The sequence below is a fragment of the Siphateles boraxobius genome, unplaced genomic scaffold (genome assembly GCF_051911475.1).
Source record: "Siphateles boraxobius isolate OS27281-9 unplaced genomic scaffold, OSU_SipBor_1 56, whole genome shotgun sequence".
Classification (NCBI taxonomy): domain Eukaryota; kingdom Metazoa; phylum Chordata; class Actinopteri; order Cypriniformes; family Leuciscidae; genus Siphateles; species Siphateles boraxobius.
The window spans coordinates 11,259,609-11,276,684 of record NW_027509182.1 but is presented as its reverse complement, the minus strand read 5'-3'; the positions used below and the strand labels follow the sequence as shown (position 1 = coordinate 11,276,684).

Genomic DNA, 17,076 nt, shown 5'->3' with positions numbered 1-17,076 from the left:
AATTATGACATGTCTAGATGAAAATGATATTGATTTTTGGGATGCCAAAGTTATTGTTTAATGTCATTAGAACAGATTGAAACCATTTCAATATATTTAGTGTTCTCCCTTAAGATTTTTCGACATGTAGGCCTTTCTAATAGTGAGAGAGTATCAATTAAACGTCTGGTAACACTTCACAAAAAGTTTCTATTAATTTTTTTTAACAGTATTTATTAATCTGTTAACGTTAATAAAATACAGCTGTTCATTGTTAGCTCATGACCCAGTAAATAACATTGAGTTTTGATGATTTTAATTTATTAGTAATAGTTGAAATGAACATTAACTAAGATTAATAAATGCTTTAGAAGTAGTTTTCATTGATAACCAATGTAGTGAACTGTAAACATATTGGAAAGTGTTACCAAACATTTTTAGTTTTCTTTCCTAAACAAGGAATGTTAATTTTACTTCACTGAAAGGTTAGACCTTATAACTATTCGGATTAAACTAATAAACAAGAAAAAATAATTTTATTGCTTTATGTTTGCTCACAAGGATACAGAAGGAAATCTTACCAGTGATTATTTGAAATAAAACAAATGTTTATGGTGGATAATGTGAATGTTAATATAATGCTTTTATGCTCCTCTGTGCATATCAAGTTATTAAAAGGAAGCTCAGGGTTCATATGACACAGAGGAATGCATCAAAATAATCTGCAAATGTGCACATATAGAGCCCCACAGTGATTTCAAAGTATGTCCAATGTACTGTATCCCACTGAAACACATTTAAACTGCACAAATTGTAACCCTTGAGCCTCGTATATTTCAGGCAACACAGGAGTTCACAGCTCATTTGCTACACAATTATACCTTTACAATACACAAGACACGTACTATTGGACTGAACAAGACTTCAGGAGCAAGTATTGAAACAGCAGCATAATCATCGCATAGATTGTTCACTTTTTTTTGGCTGTGAAGAAGAACACACGCACACAGAGAGAGAGAGAGAGAGAGTACATTCACATCATATTTGAGTGCATATTATGTATATAATACCAGTATAAGAGGGTCAGACTCCTACTGGTGGGAAATCATCTCAGTAGTAGTGTGTTCTGGAAGACTAAATTTCAGGAAACTCTTGCTGGATTGAACTAAAACTAGCTTTTGTGTCCCACGTGCCCCCAAAAACCCCGATCTCAAGCGTACGCTTCCAGTTGGCCAAAGTCCTTCCCCCCACCATTTTACAGCCCTTGCGGTATGACAATATTTTCTCACCTCATAATTGCTTGCAGTCAGTGCTGTATGTAAAGGCAGGCCATGCGACAGCACTTTCACATGCTGATATTTAGATTACAGGAAGCACTTCTCAAATGCTTGCTTTTTTTCATTGTTTGGTTTCATTTTATAAGAAATCATGCCTCTATCCTCTAGTGTTGGTTTTGCTTGTTACAAAAAATTCCTAAAATCTCTTTTCGTAGTTGATATCCATTGCCTATCGCCGGCGCTCTACTTCGGTTTTCTTCTTTGTTTGACGCCCATCATGTGTCAGTGAAGGATGGTTTGGGTCTAGGTGTCAAGTCCTATTGGAAAAATAGAAAGGAAGGTTACGATGCTGCAATCTTAAAAGAATCATGACTTTTGCATTTAGATTAAAGACATGGTCAGTGTATGTTTTGGAGCATGGTAGCTGGTGCAACACCACAAAAAACAAAAACAAATTTCATACTCATATTTCATATTTTATCCAGTAAAAATATCTTAACCTTCTTAAATCAAGATGCTTTTACTTGAGGTGCTCAATAACATAAGGTATTAAGGGCCAAGATTTACTGAAAGACGTTAAAAACTATTATTTTTGCGGCTGACCTTATTGCATATGCATTTGTAGGAGTTTCCCTTTCAGACACAAAATTTATGGGAGGAGAGTATTTAAATGAATCATGCAAGGTGATTTACTAAGGTTTGCGCTTGCCAATTTACTGGTGTTTTGCGCCATTATTTACCGCCTGCTCTTGGTAGATTGAGTTGGTCAATATGGAAATGATCCATGTGTAAATGAATTTGTGTTTGTCATTGGATCACACGCAGAACTTTACACTAGCATCTGCGCTTTTTTTGGTTTTGCGCTCTCATGCTAATTTGTCCTGTTTAGTAAATCTGGCCCAAATCTTGTTTGCTGAAAAATTTGTCTAAATTAAGAAAAAAATATATGACAATGGGGTCAAAAATATAAACATGTTTTCCCTTTTCTGACCCCATTGGCATCCCTAATCCCTGACCCCATATTTGTTCATTTTGATACATTTTTCAGAAAACAAGACTTCATATTTTATGTCATTTAGCATCACAAGTAAACATGTCATGATTTAAGAAGGTTTAGATATTTGTATTGTAAAACATGACAAAAATGCTGAGGAATCAAATATTTTTTGCAGTGAATGTGCTTTACCAGGCCAAAACAAAATCTACAAACTGGTAGTTCATCTGATCAAACCGTCTAGATCAGATAATGGCCATAAATGATCTTAAGTTGAATTCAGTTGGGTTTTCCAACTGGACAACTATAAGATTATTTAAACTATCCTTAATATTACAAAAATACAGCATGCTTTTCTGACAGGTCTGAGTGACACCAATCATCAGTAGTTTACAACACTTAAAGGAATGTGTACAGGATCTTTCAGAGTCTATACAAAAAATTCCCAATATATAAAAAAATGTCTCAGTAGAGCAATTAAAGGTACACTATGTAACTTTGTTTTGTTCAAAATTAACTCAATTTAAATACATCATACATTTTTCTTCCAAAAGGTGTTTTGTCTTACCCTGATTCACAATGGTAAGCCTATTATAAGTGTTTATATTTTGCAGAGTTGATTGTAAAGAATCATCTATTGTGAAAGGTAATTTCATTATGGTTGTTGTAGCGCTGTGCTGGAATTTATTAATGGGTAAAGCCACAGTAACGTCTTCAGCTAGTCAGCTTGATATCCTTTCCCTCTAAACTGGTTAAATCTCTTAAGCCTATAGTGAATGTTTTATGAGCAGCAGCATTACTATATTCATCCGCACAGTCATGCAGAGCCGACGCACCACCAAAACAATGTTCTTCCACAAAATGCATGCAGTAACCGCTAGAGGGCCAAAAGTTACTTAGTGTACCTTTAAGTAATTTAAGGAGTATTTTAAGCTCCCGCTGTAAAGTGCTTTAGATGTACCAGCAAGACATTATTCCAACACCAATAGCATTTTGATAAATATTCCACAACATCCAACAACAATAAAAAATACTGTCATTTCAACACTGTTTGATCTCATTAGGATTCCAAATTATGATAGGATAGGAATAGATAGAATCCTGCAAAGATTCCGATATAGGATTTAAAAAAAACAATCAAGAGTTATTCTGAGGTTAAAATGGAGGAAGGGCACACAACTTCTGATTGGACACTTTAATATATATTAGTTGGAAATGGACAAGATGTCAGAGGAACTCTGGAGTTAATGCAGTGAGGTGAAATGTGTAAAAGTAGAACATCAAATGCTATAACAGAAGGCACACCTTATACAAAATCAATAGGCCTATGTGTATTTCTATGCCTGAATAGTAGTGGTTCCTTTTTATTTTAAAATCTAGCTCATACAATAGCCTATACCCACATGCTCACTCAGCTGAGATTCACTTTCAGAGACATTGATCCTTTTAGGCCCCGTCCACACTACTGCGTTTTCGTTTAAAAACGGAGAATTAAAACGAAAACGATCTCCGTCCACACCAGCGTTTTAGCTGCGTATTAGAATTGATCTCCGTCCACATTAAAACGACTGAAAACGAGGATCACGTGACCATTCTCCAACACTGTGCATGCGCGTGCCGGTGTAAACAGGAAACGGATGGACTATTCCTCAGATTTGATGAGGAAGCAAGTAACGTTAGCTACCTCTGCAAAGATTAGAAAATGTCGAAGACCAGAGATTTCTTTTCATGGACCGCCGCTGCACACGGGAATTGTCATAGATCGCTCGAATAATAGTTTGCCTCCGGCGCATGTAGGCAGTTATAGCATTGTAAAATGCAGAATTTGCTTGCACAACAGCTGCTAACAAAGACATCAAAGTCAGTAACGCTTGTAATTCGTTATCCATGTTGCACTCACTAACATCAGCTACGTAGTCCAGGATGTTTTTGTTTGTTTTCTTCCGGTGACGGGACATGTGATGGGTGGCTGACGAATCAGGGAAGGATACGTCATGGGTGATGACACCCAATCATAGAGCCGAGCGTGACCTTCTACGTCATCGTTTCTAAACTCCTCCGTTTTGTCCCGTCTACACTAAAACGCCCTCCGGAGATTCAAAACGAAAAACGGAGCTGCAGCGTTTCTAAACTTCTCCGTTTTGGGTCTTCGTTTTTCCCGTTTTAGTGTGGACGGGAGGTGCAAACGTAGCAAAAGGTCTCCGTTTTTAAACGAAAACGCAGTAGTGTGGACGGGGCCTTAACCCCACTTACTATCTGTAACTCTGCAGGTTATTGATATATTTCTGGAACAGAACTCCTTATACATTTACTTTCCTATGGTCTCTATACTGCTTGATAATGAAATACCACTGTATGCCTAAGTTTTCAATAGTTTGATTGATCTCAATAGGTTTAAATTCAGACAACCTAAATCTAGAAGACCTGGACCATTCTCATGAACGGTGCGTTATGTCCTCATGACTTACTATAGAAAAAGATACAGAATGTAGTCAAATTGTTTATATTATTGATTTATATCAGAATATCAGTCAATTTGTCAAATTAATTACCGAAATCACAACCCTGCATTCTACCCAAATTCAGTTTTTTTGAAATTATATCTTGTTTTTCCCCCCAAAATGTGTTGTATTCCTGGAAAAATGCAACATTTTTCATTGTCCCAGCACTTCTGTTCGACCCCATTATGCGGTGGCATCTTCCACTCAGCTTAAAATAATGTTAATTATTAAATGATAAATATGTGATTTATTACAAAACACATTGAATCTACTTGATTGATAGATTAAGAATTGTCCAACTGAGAAACCAATATTATTTTATCACTAGTCTGAATACAGTTGGGAAAGCAACTGTGGTCCCGTGTCCTGGTAATGACCTATGGCTCGGAATGACGAGAGGAATCCCATTGGTTAGCAGGATTACATTAGCACAAAGTGCAGCAATGTCCTGTACCTGCAGGGAGGCGCGAGTCAGACTCACTGCTTTACTCTCCGTAGACTCGCACATTTCACTATTTGAGCACCTGCCATCTTCACATCCACAACATCCGGCTACGGTGGAGAGCAGACGGGACCATCCAGGGGAGGACAACGGGAGAGTGAACGAGTAGAAACAAGAAGAGTAACGGGACAGACGGAGAGGGCAGAGTGAAACAATTAGGTGAGGTGTTAATGAAAAAAGAGATATATAAGCAGAACGTGCAAGAGCACACAAAACAAAGCGACAGCATGGAGAAGAACGGGTGAGAAAGGAAGAGAGACAGGGGATAATAAATGGGACAGGATAAAGAGAAAAAAACAAATAGCATCAGAACACAGAAGGACGGGTACATTCACAGTCTGGGCAAAGAGAAGTTTAATTAAAGTCGAGCGTATACAGGGAAACTTGACATAAATCATATGTAAACAAATGATAATGAACATCAAATGAAGTGAGGGTTAACTGGGATGCTCATAAAGAGGAATCACATATGAACCAACCTGGTGATGTAATTTCCTCAAAATCTACAAGGGTCTTGAATATTGCTGACCACATACCTCACAGTATACACTTCACAGTGCATATTATTTTAGGCTTAGTGTGTGAAACAATATGCAGTATTCAGTGCACTAGCAGTGCCAGGATTTTGATTGTAGGTGGAAAACTGGATGGGCCAGTTAAAATAAGCCAAAAAAACAAAAAAAACGGTTTCCCCTTCATCTCCGTTTCAGCGCTTTTCTGCGGCACTGAGGACAGCGACTCAGTAGCCTACCTGTGTGGCTCTTGTGTCGCTGTCCTCACCTCAGCTAATAGCTACCGTCTGTGTCTGTCTCATTGAGCTTGCTTGAAAAGCTTGCGCACCAACGTCATTCATTTCATTGGATCACTTGCTTGTGACGATCATTCTGAAGAGTTCACACGTGGGGTGGAAGCCTCTGACTGGCTGAGAAGCTTTCGCTCAAAGCTTTCCTCAGGCTGCTTATTGGATGAATTGCTAGAAAGAAAATCACTCACTACTTACTATAGGCCTGGGTCAAAATGGGTGGGCCCAGGTAGCGCCACGGGTGATTCAATGTAAAAGATTTTAAGCAGTAATATGCAACACGGGACCTTGTTGGAAGAGGCTATTTACACTGACTCCGCCCATCACTGTCTGATTGAGCCAGAGAAAACTGCAAAAGAAATCCCGCTGATAACAGGATCAGTGGCGTGCCGTTAGCTTTTGACACAACCCAGTGAATCAATCAAAACTAACTTTAGCTGGACAATAACTTAATTCTAGAGCTGCTGTAAAGCCAAAACAATCTCTGTTACTTTAATTTCCTATTATCACTGTAAAGCTGCTTTGAAACAATCTATATTGTTAAAAGTGCTATGTAAATAAAGGTGACTTGACTTGAGTTGAAAACCAACCCAAGTTCAAATCCGCCTTTTTCCCAACTCATTCTTCTCCCTTTTCCCATCGAATATCAGCTCAGAGAGGAGTTCATTTAAATAAAATCAAAGAAAATACTTGAAGAGTGGAAATAAAGTCCCTAAAGGGTATTTAATAGTGTGAATAAAGTGTTTATCGGGTAGGGGGTTATGGGTAGGGATGGGGAGGGCTTCAGGGACAATAATGTCCTAATAAGGAGGTATTCAATTATGATTTGAATAAATATAATGTGTTAACGTGTTGTTATTATTGCATACTGTTATATGAATTACCAAAATACACTGAGGTGCAAACAATATCTGCCACTATTTGCACTAAATAGCATCTAAATACTATTTACACTTAGTGCAAAGAAAATACTGCTATTTGCACTTAGTGTGAATAGTATTTATTGCTATTTGTTCAAATAGCATCTGCCTATATTAAATTACATTTAAATAACAATAATCTTATTTTGTGAAAAAAGTCTCACCATTTGTCAGTCGGATTAGATAAGGAGTCAAGAAAAAGATGTAGCTCCTAATTAATTTATAACACTAGAAAGAGAAGCTGATTTTTTCCCAGTGTGCTCTTCCGCATACGCTGTATTTTGGCGGTTGTAATAGTTCTGTATTCTATGCATGCAGATTGTTTGCATAATATGAACAGTACATACTGAATACTGCAGAAATAGTAGTCTGGGTAGAGTAGAATAGCAGAATATAACCAGATTCAGTCTTATAAATAACACCGGTAACACTTTAGTTTGGGGACCAATTCTCACTAACTAGTTGCGTTTAGCTTGCGTATTGGCTGTTTATTAGTACTTATAAAGCACAAAATAATGCCTTATTCTGCATGAACATATTCTACATCCCTTAATCCTACACAATACCTAACAACAACAACCTTACTAACTATTAATAAGCAGTAAATTAGGAGTTTATTGAGGTGGAAGTCATAGTTCATAGTAAATTTATGTAATCTCCAAATTAAAGTGTGACCATTAGGCCTCTAAAATGCAATGTTCAGTGTTATTTGTTGTTCACCACCAAATCCCAGTTCTGAACGATTCCTCTTTTTGAACGAAAACAAAATCAGGAAATGACAAAAGTGCCCAAGAGAAAGTATAATGATACATTGGGGAGAAATTAAAAACTAAACTCCAATGATATGATTACCAATTCAATTCTGACCAGTGATACCGACACATTATACTGAGCCATCAATAATATGAAGGACAGTTATAATAAAGCGGAACATGTCTAATATTAAGGACAAGTTTCAAAGGTGTATCTACAGGCATACAAGTTTCTCACATTATCCAGAGCATATATATTGTCCTCTGACACTTGCCACAGTATTTTCACTCTATTTCTTCCATGCAAAAGCAATTTTAAAGGATTCATGGCACATTCTTGCAGATACATTATAATCTTCAGTCTTATGTGGATCACATGTATATGCTGCATCTTCTATAAGATCTATAATGCAAAGAAAAAGTATGCATTTATGTATTTGGTGTTTTCCTGGTCTACTGAGCCTTGATTTTATTCGACCATCTCGCACTTTACATATTCCTCTTCAAAACAAATCCTATCAGTCCTGGTGCAACAAGCCCAGCGCTCACACTTTATATTGGGTGTCTTTAACAGCTACGTTCTTACATCAAAAAATTCATTGTTAGGTGTAATGCATTTATTGTGCTGACGTTGTATTGCAAAACACTTGAGGTTTGATACGGGTACGATTAGGCACAGGTTCGGTGTTATGGGTTGGTTTAAGAGTGGGTTAAGATGTAACAGTGTGATTATATATGTACTTACAGAAATTAATTACAGCTGTAATTAAATGCAGGTATTTTTAAATATAAGTACAATGTAAAACCTAGAGATGTGTGCATTGATAATTTAAATTTTGCAACCAACTAGTTGACTAGTCTAACTCCACTCCCCCCTGTAAGTACACAATGGGCTCTATTTTAAGGATCTAAGTGCATGGTCTAAAGCACACAGCACTAGTGCACTTAGGTCGTGTCTGAATCCACATTTGCTAGTATAACGACAGGAAAAATGGTCGGCGCGCCCAGCTCATGGTCTAAAAGGGTTGTCCCGATTCTCTTAATGAGTAATGGGTGTGTTTTGGGCGTAACGTGCAATAAACCACTCAGAGTCTCATCTCCCATTCCCTTTAAAAGCCAGTTGCGCTCGCGCCATGGCGGATTCGCTATTTACATGGCGGAATTTGCAAGCGTAAAGACTGAACGCTTCTCTAGCGAGGAAAAGGATCTGCTCGTGCACGAGGTTAAAGTACAAGCAGACCATCTACGTCTATGCGTGTTGTGGACCCGCCTATAGGCTCATATTACTAATGCGCTCTTTAAATAACAAAAAAAAAATACTGTTCCATTGACTTCAGACCAGGTTACAGTTGGTCAATGGCACAGTCTATTTCAGTTGCCTCAAAATAGAACAAACACACCTCGTTTTCAGACCAGCAGCCCATGGGTGCACAAATGGACGCAAATGCATTTGCTATTTAAACAACGTGGCGCAGGTGGTGAAAATGATAACCGCGTCGGGCTGAAACTAGCCAAAAACACTTTGCATTGCGCCAGGTGTATGATAGGGCCCAATAAGTGCATTGTATCAAATGATTAATTTAAATGTAGATACATAGTACAAGACACTCAATATAAAGTGTGACCAGCTCTGCTAACTCAAAAGCCCACCTTGCTGTCACGGCCCAGGACTGCATAGCTCATGTACTGCTCTCCATCAACGTCTGGCTCACTGAAATCCTGCGGCAGCCCTTCTATGATGAGCTCCTGAACCCCTTCCTCCCCTTTTCCTCTCCGGACCACCTTCCTCACAATCTACGGATGGATGAGATCATTGAGAATCGGTGGATATGAAGAGGGAGCAGGAGAAGAAGAAATGAAAAAGGTGAGAGATGAGAAACAATACAAGAAACATGCAAAGGTTATGACTTTCGATGGAAACGTATACTTTGAAGTTGCTTTTAAAATCAAGTTTTTGATTTTTTTTTGGATGGTCATGTTCACCCTTAAGAGCATCTCGAAATGATGGTATTTCCTTTGATAATCGCCATTGAATCATGTTGACTTTGAGAACTGTTCCAAAATTTAGTGAGCTGCCTCGTTGTCTACTGCCTACACAGACGCTATCTTTACTGAAATGAAGTCCCACATGTGGCTGACTTTAAACACTTTACATAGACAGTAACTCTCACATATAGCGCATAATTTGTATAAAAGAGTCAACTAACCTTACAATTAAAGTAAACTCCAAAATAATTTGAAAGTCGTGTTGCTAAGTTAACAACACAATACATTTAAACAAATATTTAGGCCTAGATTTAAGATTGAATTGCTAATAAAATTCAGTCATACATAAATGAAACCTTTAGGAATTATGTAATAGTTCTTATAAACGGGATGTATTTTAAATACACAATCACCATATACATATATACAAACCCAATTTGTTCCAATCTTATTTCAACTAATTGAATATTGTTTGATATACAGCTCGCCGCATTTTAACCATGTTCATAGTTTTTAACAGAATACATTTAATCGTTTTTATGATAAACAAATATTCTGAATCTAAGCAATTTGAATAAATGCATTTTGAAAATATTATTATATAAATGAAATCAAATAGATGCAAATAGTTGATAGTTAATATTAAGCTCTGCCGTTCTATTTTTGAATCGAGAAATTTAACCTGTTTCTTGTTTTATTTACGTATGACTGACAAGTATGCATTAAATTGATTTTATTAGTTTGTTTAATTTAAAACGGTGTAATTTAAATGCATAATTCTTAAATTTAAGCCTAAATATTTTTTGAGTGTACAGTAATAACAAATACATAGCATAACAAATACATAGTACACACAATTATTGGGTAAATTAAAAATTTGAACTATTATTTTTTTATTTATAAAGTTCAGTATTTAATTAAATATAAGCATATGAACCCTTTTCACATTTCCAGGGTTCTCAGAAGTGAAAGTCATCATAGTTGGGTAAACTTGTATCGTGGTGAACGTAAACTACAAAATATAATATAAATATAATTTTTGGGCTACACTTTATTTTAAGCTGTTGTTGTTACACTGTAATTATACATTTAAGAACTGAGTAATATTAAGTAACTACATGTACTTACCATATGGTTAGGATTAGGATTGGGGTTTGGTTTAGGGTTAGTTGCATGTAATTATGCATAATTTATAGTTATTACTAGTAACTGCATGTAACAATCACACTGTAAAATAAAGTGTTGCTCTAATAGCAAAAGAAAAAAGTTCAAAATAGAGTTTCTTTGACTTAAAAATAAAAAATATAAAGAGATTGGTTGATCAGAAGAGAGAAAGATGTAGCATTTATAAAAAAAATAAAAATTGTTGTATTTAAAAAACAAGTTTAACAAATTGAATGCTAAACTTTTTTTTTCATGGTCCATTAGTTATTTCACTCAACACCATCTTGATGGATTTCTTTCACATTTTTACATTTGTCAGAATGTATTCTGGGATTGTCTTCTCCGAGAAGGATACGTGAGATGCTGCCTTAACTGAGATGGGCAACATTTTAACCCAACAGCCACATCAGGACGCATTAACGCATGTCTACACGGTCAGCTCTTTAGGTTTTGGAACAGATCAACAAACCCAACCCAGCATAACCGAACACTGAATCATTTCAATTCGCAAAGCTAATCGAAATGATTACTGAGATGATTATTACATGGCAATGAGTGGTAAATGACAGGAATAAAGCAGGATGAGACTGCTGACCTTTTTGGTGACGATGTTGCCATGCTCATCAGTAAATTGCTCCTCGCTCACTTGCTCTCCGTGAAGGTCCTCTGCCTCATCACCCTAGGTGAGATATGACAAAAGCAACTTAAAAGGGCGACATGCTCCATTGGGTGCTTCACTCGCTCTTTGATTGGACTTGCTCGCAATAGTCCTGTGTATAGTTTTACAAGAAATGGTCAAAATGATTCATAGTACTGGCCATCACAATAAGCAGTGCATCACTATTCCTTCTCTCTGATTGGTCGATTATCTGAACCTTCTCAGGTTTCAGATTTCACACCTTCACTGCTTAATATTAAAGGTGCTCATAAGGGGATTATATTCAAATCATATTCAACATATTTGATTGTGGGAGATCTTGAACACCTCTCGAAGCACATATTAATATGATATAGAGGCTCAGGAATCATATCATTATAATTTGTAGGAAATCTGAGTAAAAATGGCGGCGATTTTCATCTAAAACAAAAGAAGTGTTTGTTCACACGACAACAATGTAATACAAACGGAAACTGTTACTGTTGTAAACTATTGCAAAATTAAAACAATAAATTAAAACAATATAAATTATACAAAAAAATGTCATTAAATCTTGCATTCAATATTTTTTAGAAGGTTTATATAGCATTTTTTACTCTGTTACGTATGTGTAACATGTAATTATTTTTATTTTGGTAAACTTTTACTTCTCTACATTCAAAAGGCATTATGTTATACATTTCCCTCCACTACAAAAACATAGAGCTTTTCTTTATTTTTAAATACTATATGGTATTTTTTAAATAAATTATCAGAAGCTTAAATTGATAATTGGCATGTTTTGGTAATAAAATGAAACATTAGACTATTTACAGATCAATATATACTTTATGTTTCTTCTTTATTAATAATAATCTTCCTTATTAAAATGGCAAAGTAAATAATCATGGTTCATCGATCAGTAATTTTTACTTTTAATACATAAGTACATTTAAAATCAAGTAACATAGTTCGCTTGCTCTGTGTACACTCGTTATTGCGGTGCATTATGGGATTGAATAGAAGCCTTCCTGTATTGATTGAATTGAAGCCTTCCTGTTGCTCAAACAGTAGAGTGCTTGCGCTTGCAACGCCGAGGTCATGGGTTCAATTCCCATGTAAACATGGAATGTAAAAGAATGTAAATATGTACCTTGAAAAGCAATGTAAGTCGCTTTGGATAAAAGCGTCTGCCAAATGCATAAATGTAAATGAATGAGTGCACTCGATAACATCCACTATGGTTTTTAACACCACTACTAATGGCTGTCCCCTGAAATAGTGCCCTATTTAAGGGTTTATCGGGGGCGATTTCGTACACAGCACAAAAGACGCTGCAAAAAGATGCAAGCATGGTAAGAGTCTAGCACGTTTAAATTGAAAATGGAAAATTAATACAATGAAATGGAAAAAAAACTCGAGATGCAGCCAGGTCAGTGAAGCGAAAGAAAAAACCCTGCAAGGACTAGAGACGCTTTTTTAAAAGTTGAAGTCTTTTTAACTTGAACGTCATGTTTTTATAATACCAGGTCACGCACGAGATGCTGCAAAAGACGTGAGCGCTGCAGTACAACGTGTGTGTCTAGTGCGAGTTTACATGGAAAAACAATGGAAAAGTAGCGTAGTGGAATGGAAAAACACGTTCTGTGTAAACAGACCCCAAGTGAACCAAAAAAAAAAGCATGCAGTAACCCCTTTAAAATCCCTAAAAGTCTCATTCAGGAGTTCTACAGAAAGGAAAAGTTGTCAATCTGTTATATACCGCATAAAACCAACCCACAGCAACGTGGCAAGAGGCAAGATGTCTATGAGGAATGTAGGAATTCAACATGTGTCAATGACCAGACCTACTTTAAATACAAAGCTCTTTTAATATTCACTCTAAAGTATCTCATACACCGGATCAATTATTTGTGGTTCTCACAGTCCACTGGTGCTTGCACTCAAATGAGGTCAAATGAAACTGAAACCAAGCACCCACGCATCATTGTAATCCCTTAGATTTACAAGCTTCCGCATTTTACAACAGCTCGAGCCACTTTTTTAGGGAAGCCTCTTTTATTAAACATCCACAGCAATCGGCAGTACCTTCAGTATGACCCTGCGGCGCACAACTCGAGTGGTGACGTTTTCCTCTTCATCAGACACACCTTCGTTCTCACCCAGCTCACGGTCCAGTTGAGTGTGAATGTAGGCCAGGACCGATCGGACCGAACTGCTGGCGATATGAAGGACGTTCTGGCAGCTGATGACCATGAAGGCCAACAACACGAAGCTGAAAAGCAGCTCAGTCACCAGAGCCCACATAGTGAAGCGCTCGCTCTCTCACAGGCTCACAGAAACACAGTCCACCAGCCAGCCGAGGTCCAGAGACACGGGGAACGATGTTATCTTCCCCTAGTTTCAGTCTTCCTCTCTTTCCACAGCTTTCATTTGAAGAAAGCAGGCAGCGAGAGCATTCCTTCTCCGGTTATTTCCTCATTCGGTCAGCTGTGTTGGGAATTGGATTAGCTTCCTTTTTTGTCTGCACGCCCTCTCTCTCTCTCTCTCTCTCTCTCTCTATCTCAACCTTCCTAAAACATCTCCCTTCTGTCCAGTGTCCGATTGCACATGTGATCTGTTATGCTTTAAATACCCACAATGTGAGGACAACTTTCTTGTTGTAGCTCTTAGTATGTGAGTGAACAAACAGCTGCTAACATTTCAACAACAGCATTTTCACACCAGGTGCCTCCTTTGGTTTACATGTAGTATTAAACTGAGGAAAAGCTTGCAGACACAATACAAACTTTTGAATTAAATAAAAATATAAATGGTTGTCCCTCAGATTTACTGTTTGATCGGTAAGATTTTGAAAATGTTTTTCAAAGGGTTTTTCCTGCTAACCAAGGCTGCATTTCTTTGATCAAAAACAGAGTAAAATCAGTCAAATTGTGTAATATTATTACACTATAAAATAACTTTTCAAATATAATAATATATTTTAAAATTGTAATCCCAATCTTTTCCAGCGATCATTTTCCAGGACATTTTCAATTTTACTACGGTGGAAATAAAAGACAATGATCATGACCTAAAGCAATATTTTGCTCTCTCCATTAATCTTATAAGACGTACAGTTTATGGTCATGATTTAATTATAAAATCTGTTTTTAATACGAGCTCTTAATCATAGAGAAGTCTTTTCTCCTCACCAAGGCTGCATTTATTTAAGAAAAAATACAGTAAAAACTGTAATATTGTGAAATATTATTTAAAATAACTGTTATATATCGTAATATATTGCAATATGTAATTTATTCCAGTATACATATTCTAATATGCTGATTTGATGCTCAGGAAATATTGCTTATTATTATCAATGTTCGAAACAGTTTTTTTTTTTTGTGGACATGTTTGTTTTCAGGATTCTTTGATGAATAGAAAGTTCAAAAGAACAGCATTTGAAATAGAAATCCTTTGTAATATTATACATATCTTAACTGGCACTTTTGATCTACTTAATGTGTCCTTGCAAAATATGAAGTGCTTTTAAAACCAAATATTGAAAGAATACAAAGTCCACTTTAGACATTCTGCTAAATGTCAACTACCAGTCATTAGAGTGTGAGTTAGCTGACATGCAGATACTTATAATTAGTAGAATGTCTAATATGGACTGTTGAAATAAAAAAAAATAAAAAATCAAACTTTGAAAAGTAGTGTACTGTACATTGTAAGTGCATTTCTGACCATGCATTTTTTATATTTTGTGTGGAAATCAGCAGCATACAGTAAAACCTTATAATATAAACCTTTTTCCTCCCCTCACAAAATTGTTTCTTTTTCATGCAAATGATACCAAAGTCAGTTATTTTCCTGTTACATTTTCTTAAACACTATTTTCAGAGCTGGTAACAGCATTACATGTCTTTGAGAAACCATTGACCTTACTGTCCATGCCTTTCAAATCCATGTATAATATTCCTCCTCTACTCGCCACTGCAGCCGGATTGGCCCTTTACATGACAGAAGCAGACAAGAGCTATATTTAGAAACCAATGGGTTGTGTGTCCATATAGGGCTGGCTGTATACTGTATGTGTGTGTGTGTGTGTGTGTGTGTGTGTGTGTGTGTGTGTGTGTGCCACCACAAGCAAGTGCAGACAATTGGGCACACTTGAGTTTCCATCAGCCTTAGGGAAATAATAAATGCTTTTGTAAGCAAAAACTTTTTGCCAATTATCCATGTATGCTACTATAAGTGACTTTGGGCTTGTTTTTTAATAGTCACCAGTAATATGGTCTGTCACAGAGGGCATTTATAGCACAATACAGTCGGACTGACAATAATCACAGCTGTCAAATATTCCCACCAAATGCTTGAGTTTCACTCTACATGACGTCATGTTTTACTATTTCTTCCACATGTTTCCCCCCCCAGTTCCTCCTCTAGTTCAATAACGCATAAATGCACACTGTTTTTCCAATCTAGTCACATAATATTAAAATGACTGATATATATAGAAACTTGTTTCCACCACAGAATAAAAAAGGTAATTTTTTACATTTTTTATCTAAAACTTTTCATTTGACTTTTCAGAAATGTGTGATATAGTCGCAATTGTGTTATAAAGTCAAAATTATGTGATATAAAGTCACAATTGTGTGTTATAAAGTCAGATTTGAGAGAAAAAAGCCCCCCCCCCCCTCCCTCAGAATTGCATGTTTATATCTTGCAATTTTGACTTTATAACACGCAACTGGGAGATATAAAGTCAGAATTGCATGATATAAAGTCACACTGTTATAAAGTGTTATAAAGTCACGCAATTGCGAGATATAAACTCAATTCTGAGAAAAAAGTCAGAATTGCATGATGTTAACTCGCAATTGTGAGATAGAAAGTCGCAATCATCTTTTAAAATGTTTTATTCTGTGGTGGAAACAAGCTTCCATGGATACAGGCTCATCCTTAAAAAAGAGGGAGCACAGAGTTGGAATCTAAATCCAGAGTACATCAACTACAAACAATGAAAGCAACTCCTCTACAGTACGTTCTCTGTCTGATGTAATGTTTTTGTTCACTTCCAAATCACACAAACCAAATCACACAAACCAAGCCTTCTGTCAAAATCAGCAAAAGTGTGAAACAATATGCTTCAAAGCAATCCAAACGCAATGTCCCTACAGCTTACTTTTAGGTTTGAAAATGCGTTTTCAAGAAGAATTTTGCAGTAAAAGCAGAGATGTTCTTTCTACGTGGAGATACCAACATTTGCATCTCTACCATCGGAAAAAGCATGACAGATTATGTGAGCTTTGATAACCAATCACATTACAGCCTTGACCTGTGAGTTGTAAAAGAGTTGTCTTTTTGTGGATACCACAGAAATGAACGAGAACTGCTATAACACAAATCCCAGCAGTGACAAAATTGTCTGTGACTTCTCTTATAAAACACAATTATCAGTGTAACTCCAAAGACAAATCAATCCGAAATGTTTTTAATGGCAAACATGCTGCATGCCTTAAAATCCTTTTAAGAGAATGATTAGTTTGGTCCCCCGATGTGTACAGCCTT

At 36.5% G+C, this 17,076-nt stretch overlaps 1 protein-coding gene across 32 annotated transcripts in view; it reads right to left on the bottom strand.

The window, feature by feature from the left end:
• Positions 1-498: 498 nt before the first annotated feature.
• ank1a (ankyrin 1, erythrocytic a) overlaps positions 499-17,076 on the bottom strand; it is a 139,427-nt gene continuing 122,849 nt past the window's right edge. For 18 of the 32 annotated variants that reach the window (XM_077206777.1, XM_077206745.1, XM_077206763.1 and 15 more), the window contains 4 exons: positions 11,473-11,556; positions 9,378-9,521; positions 5,206-5,303; positions 499-1,573 (listed from right to left, as the gene is read on the bottom strand). In XM_077206777.1, coding sequence (XP_077062892.1) covers positions 5,229-5,303; positions 9,378-9,521; positions 11,473-11,556 — 303 coding nt within the window. In that variant the 3' untranslated portion in view covers positions 499-1,573; positions 5,206-5,228. Of the gene's footprint in view, positions 1,574-5,205; positions 5,304-5,589; positions 8,131-9,377; positions 9,522-11,472; positions 11,557-13,602; positions 14,118-15,367; positions 15,513-17,076 lie in introns of those variants that run through there. The other 14 variants (XM_077206752.1, XM_077206765.1, XM_077206753.1 and 11 more) reach the window with 9 other exon arrangements.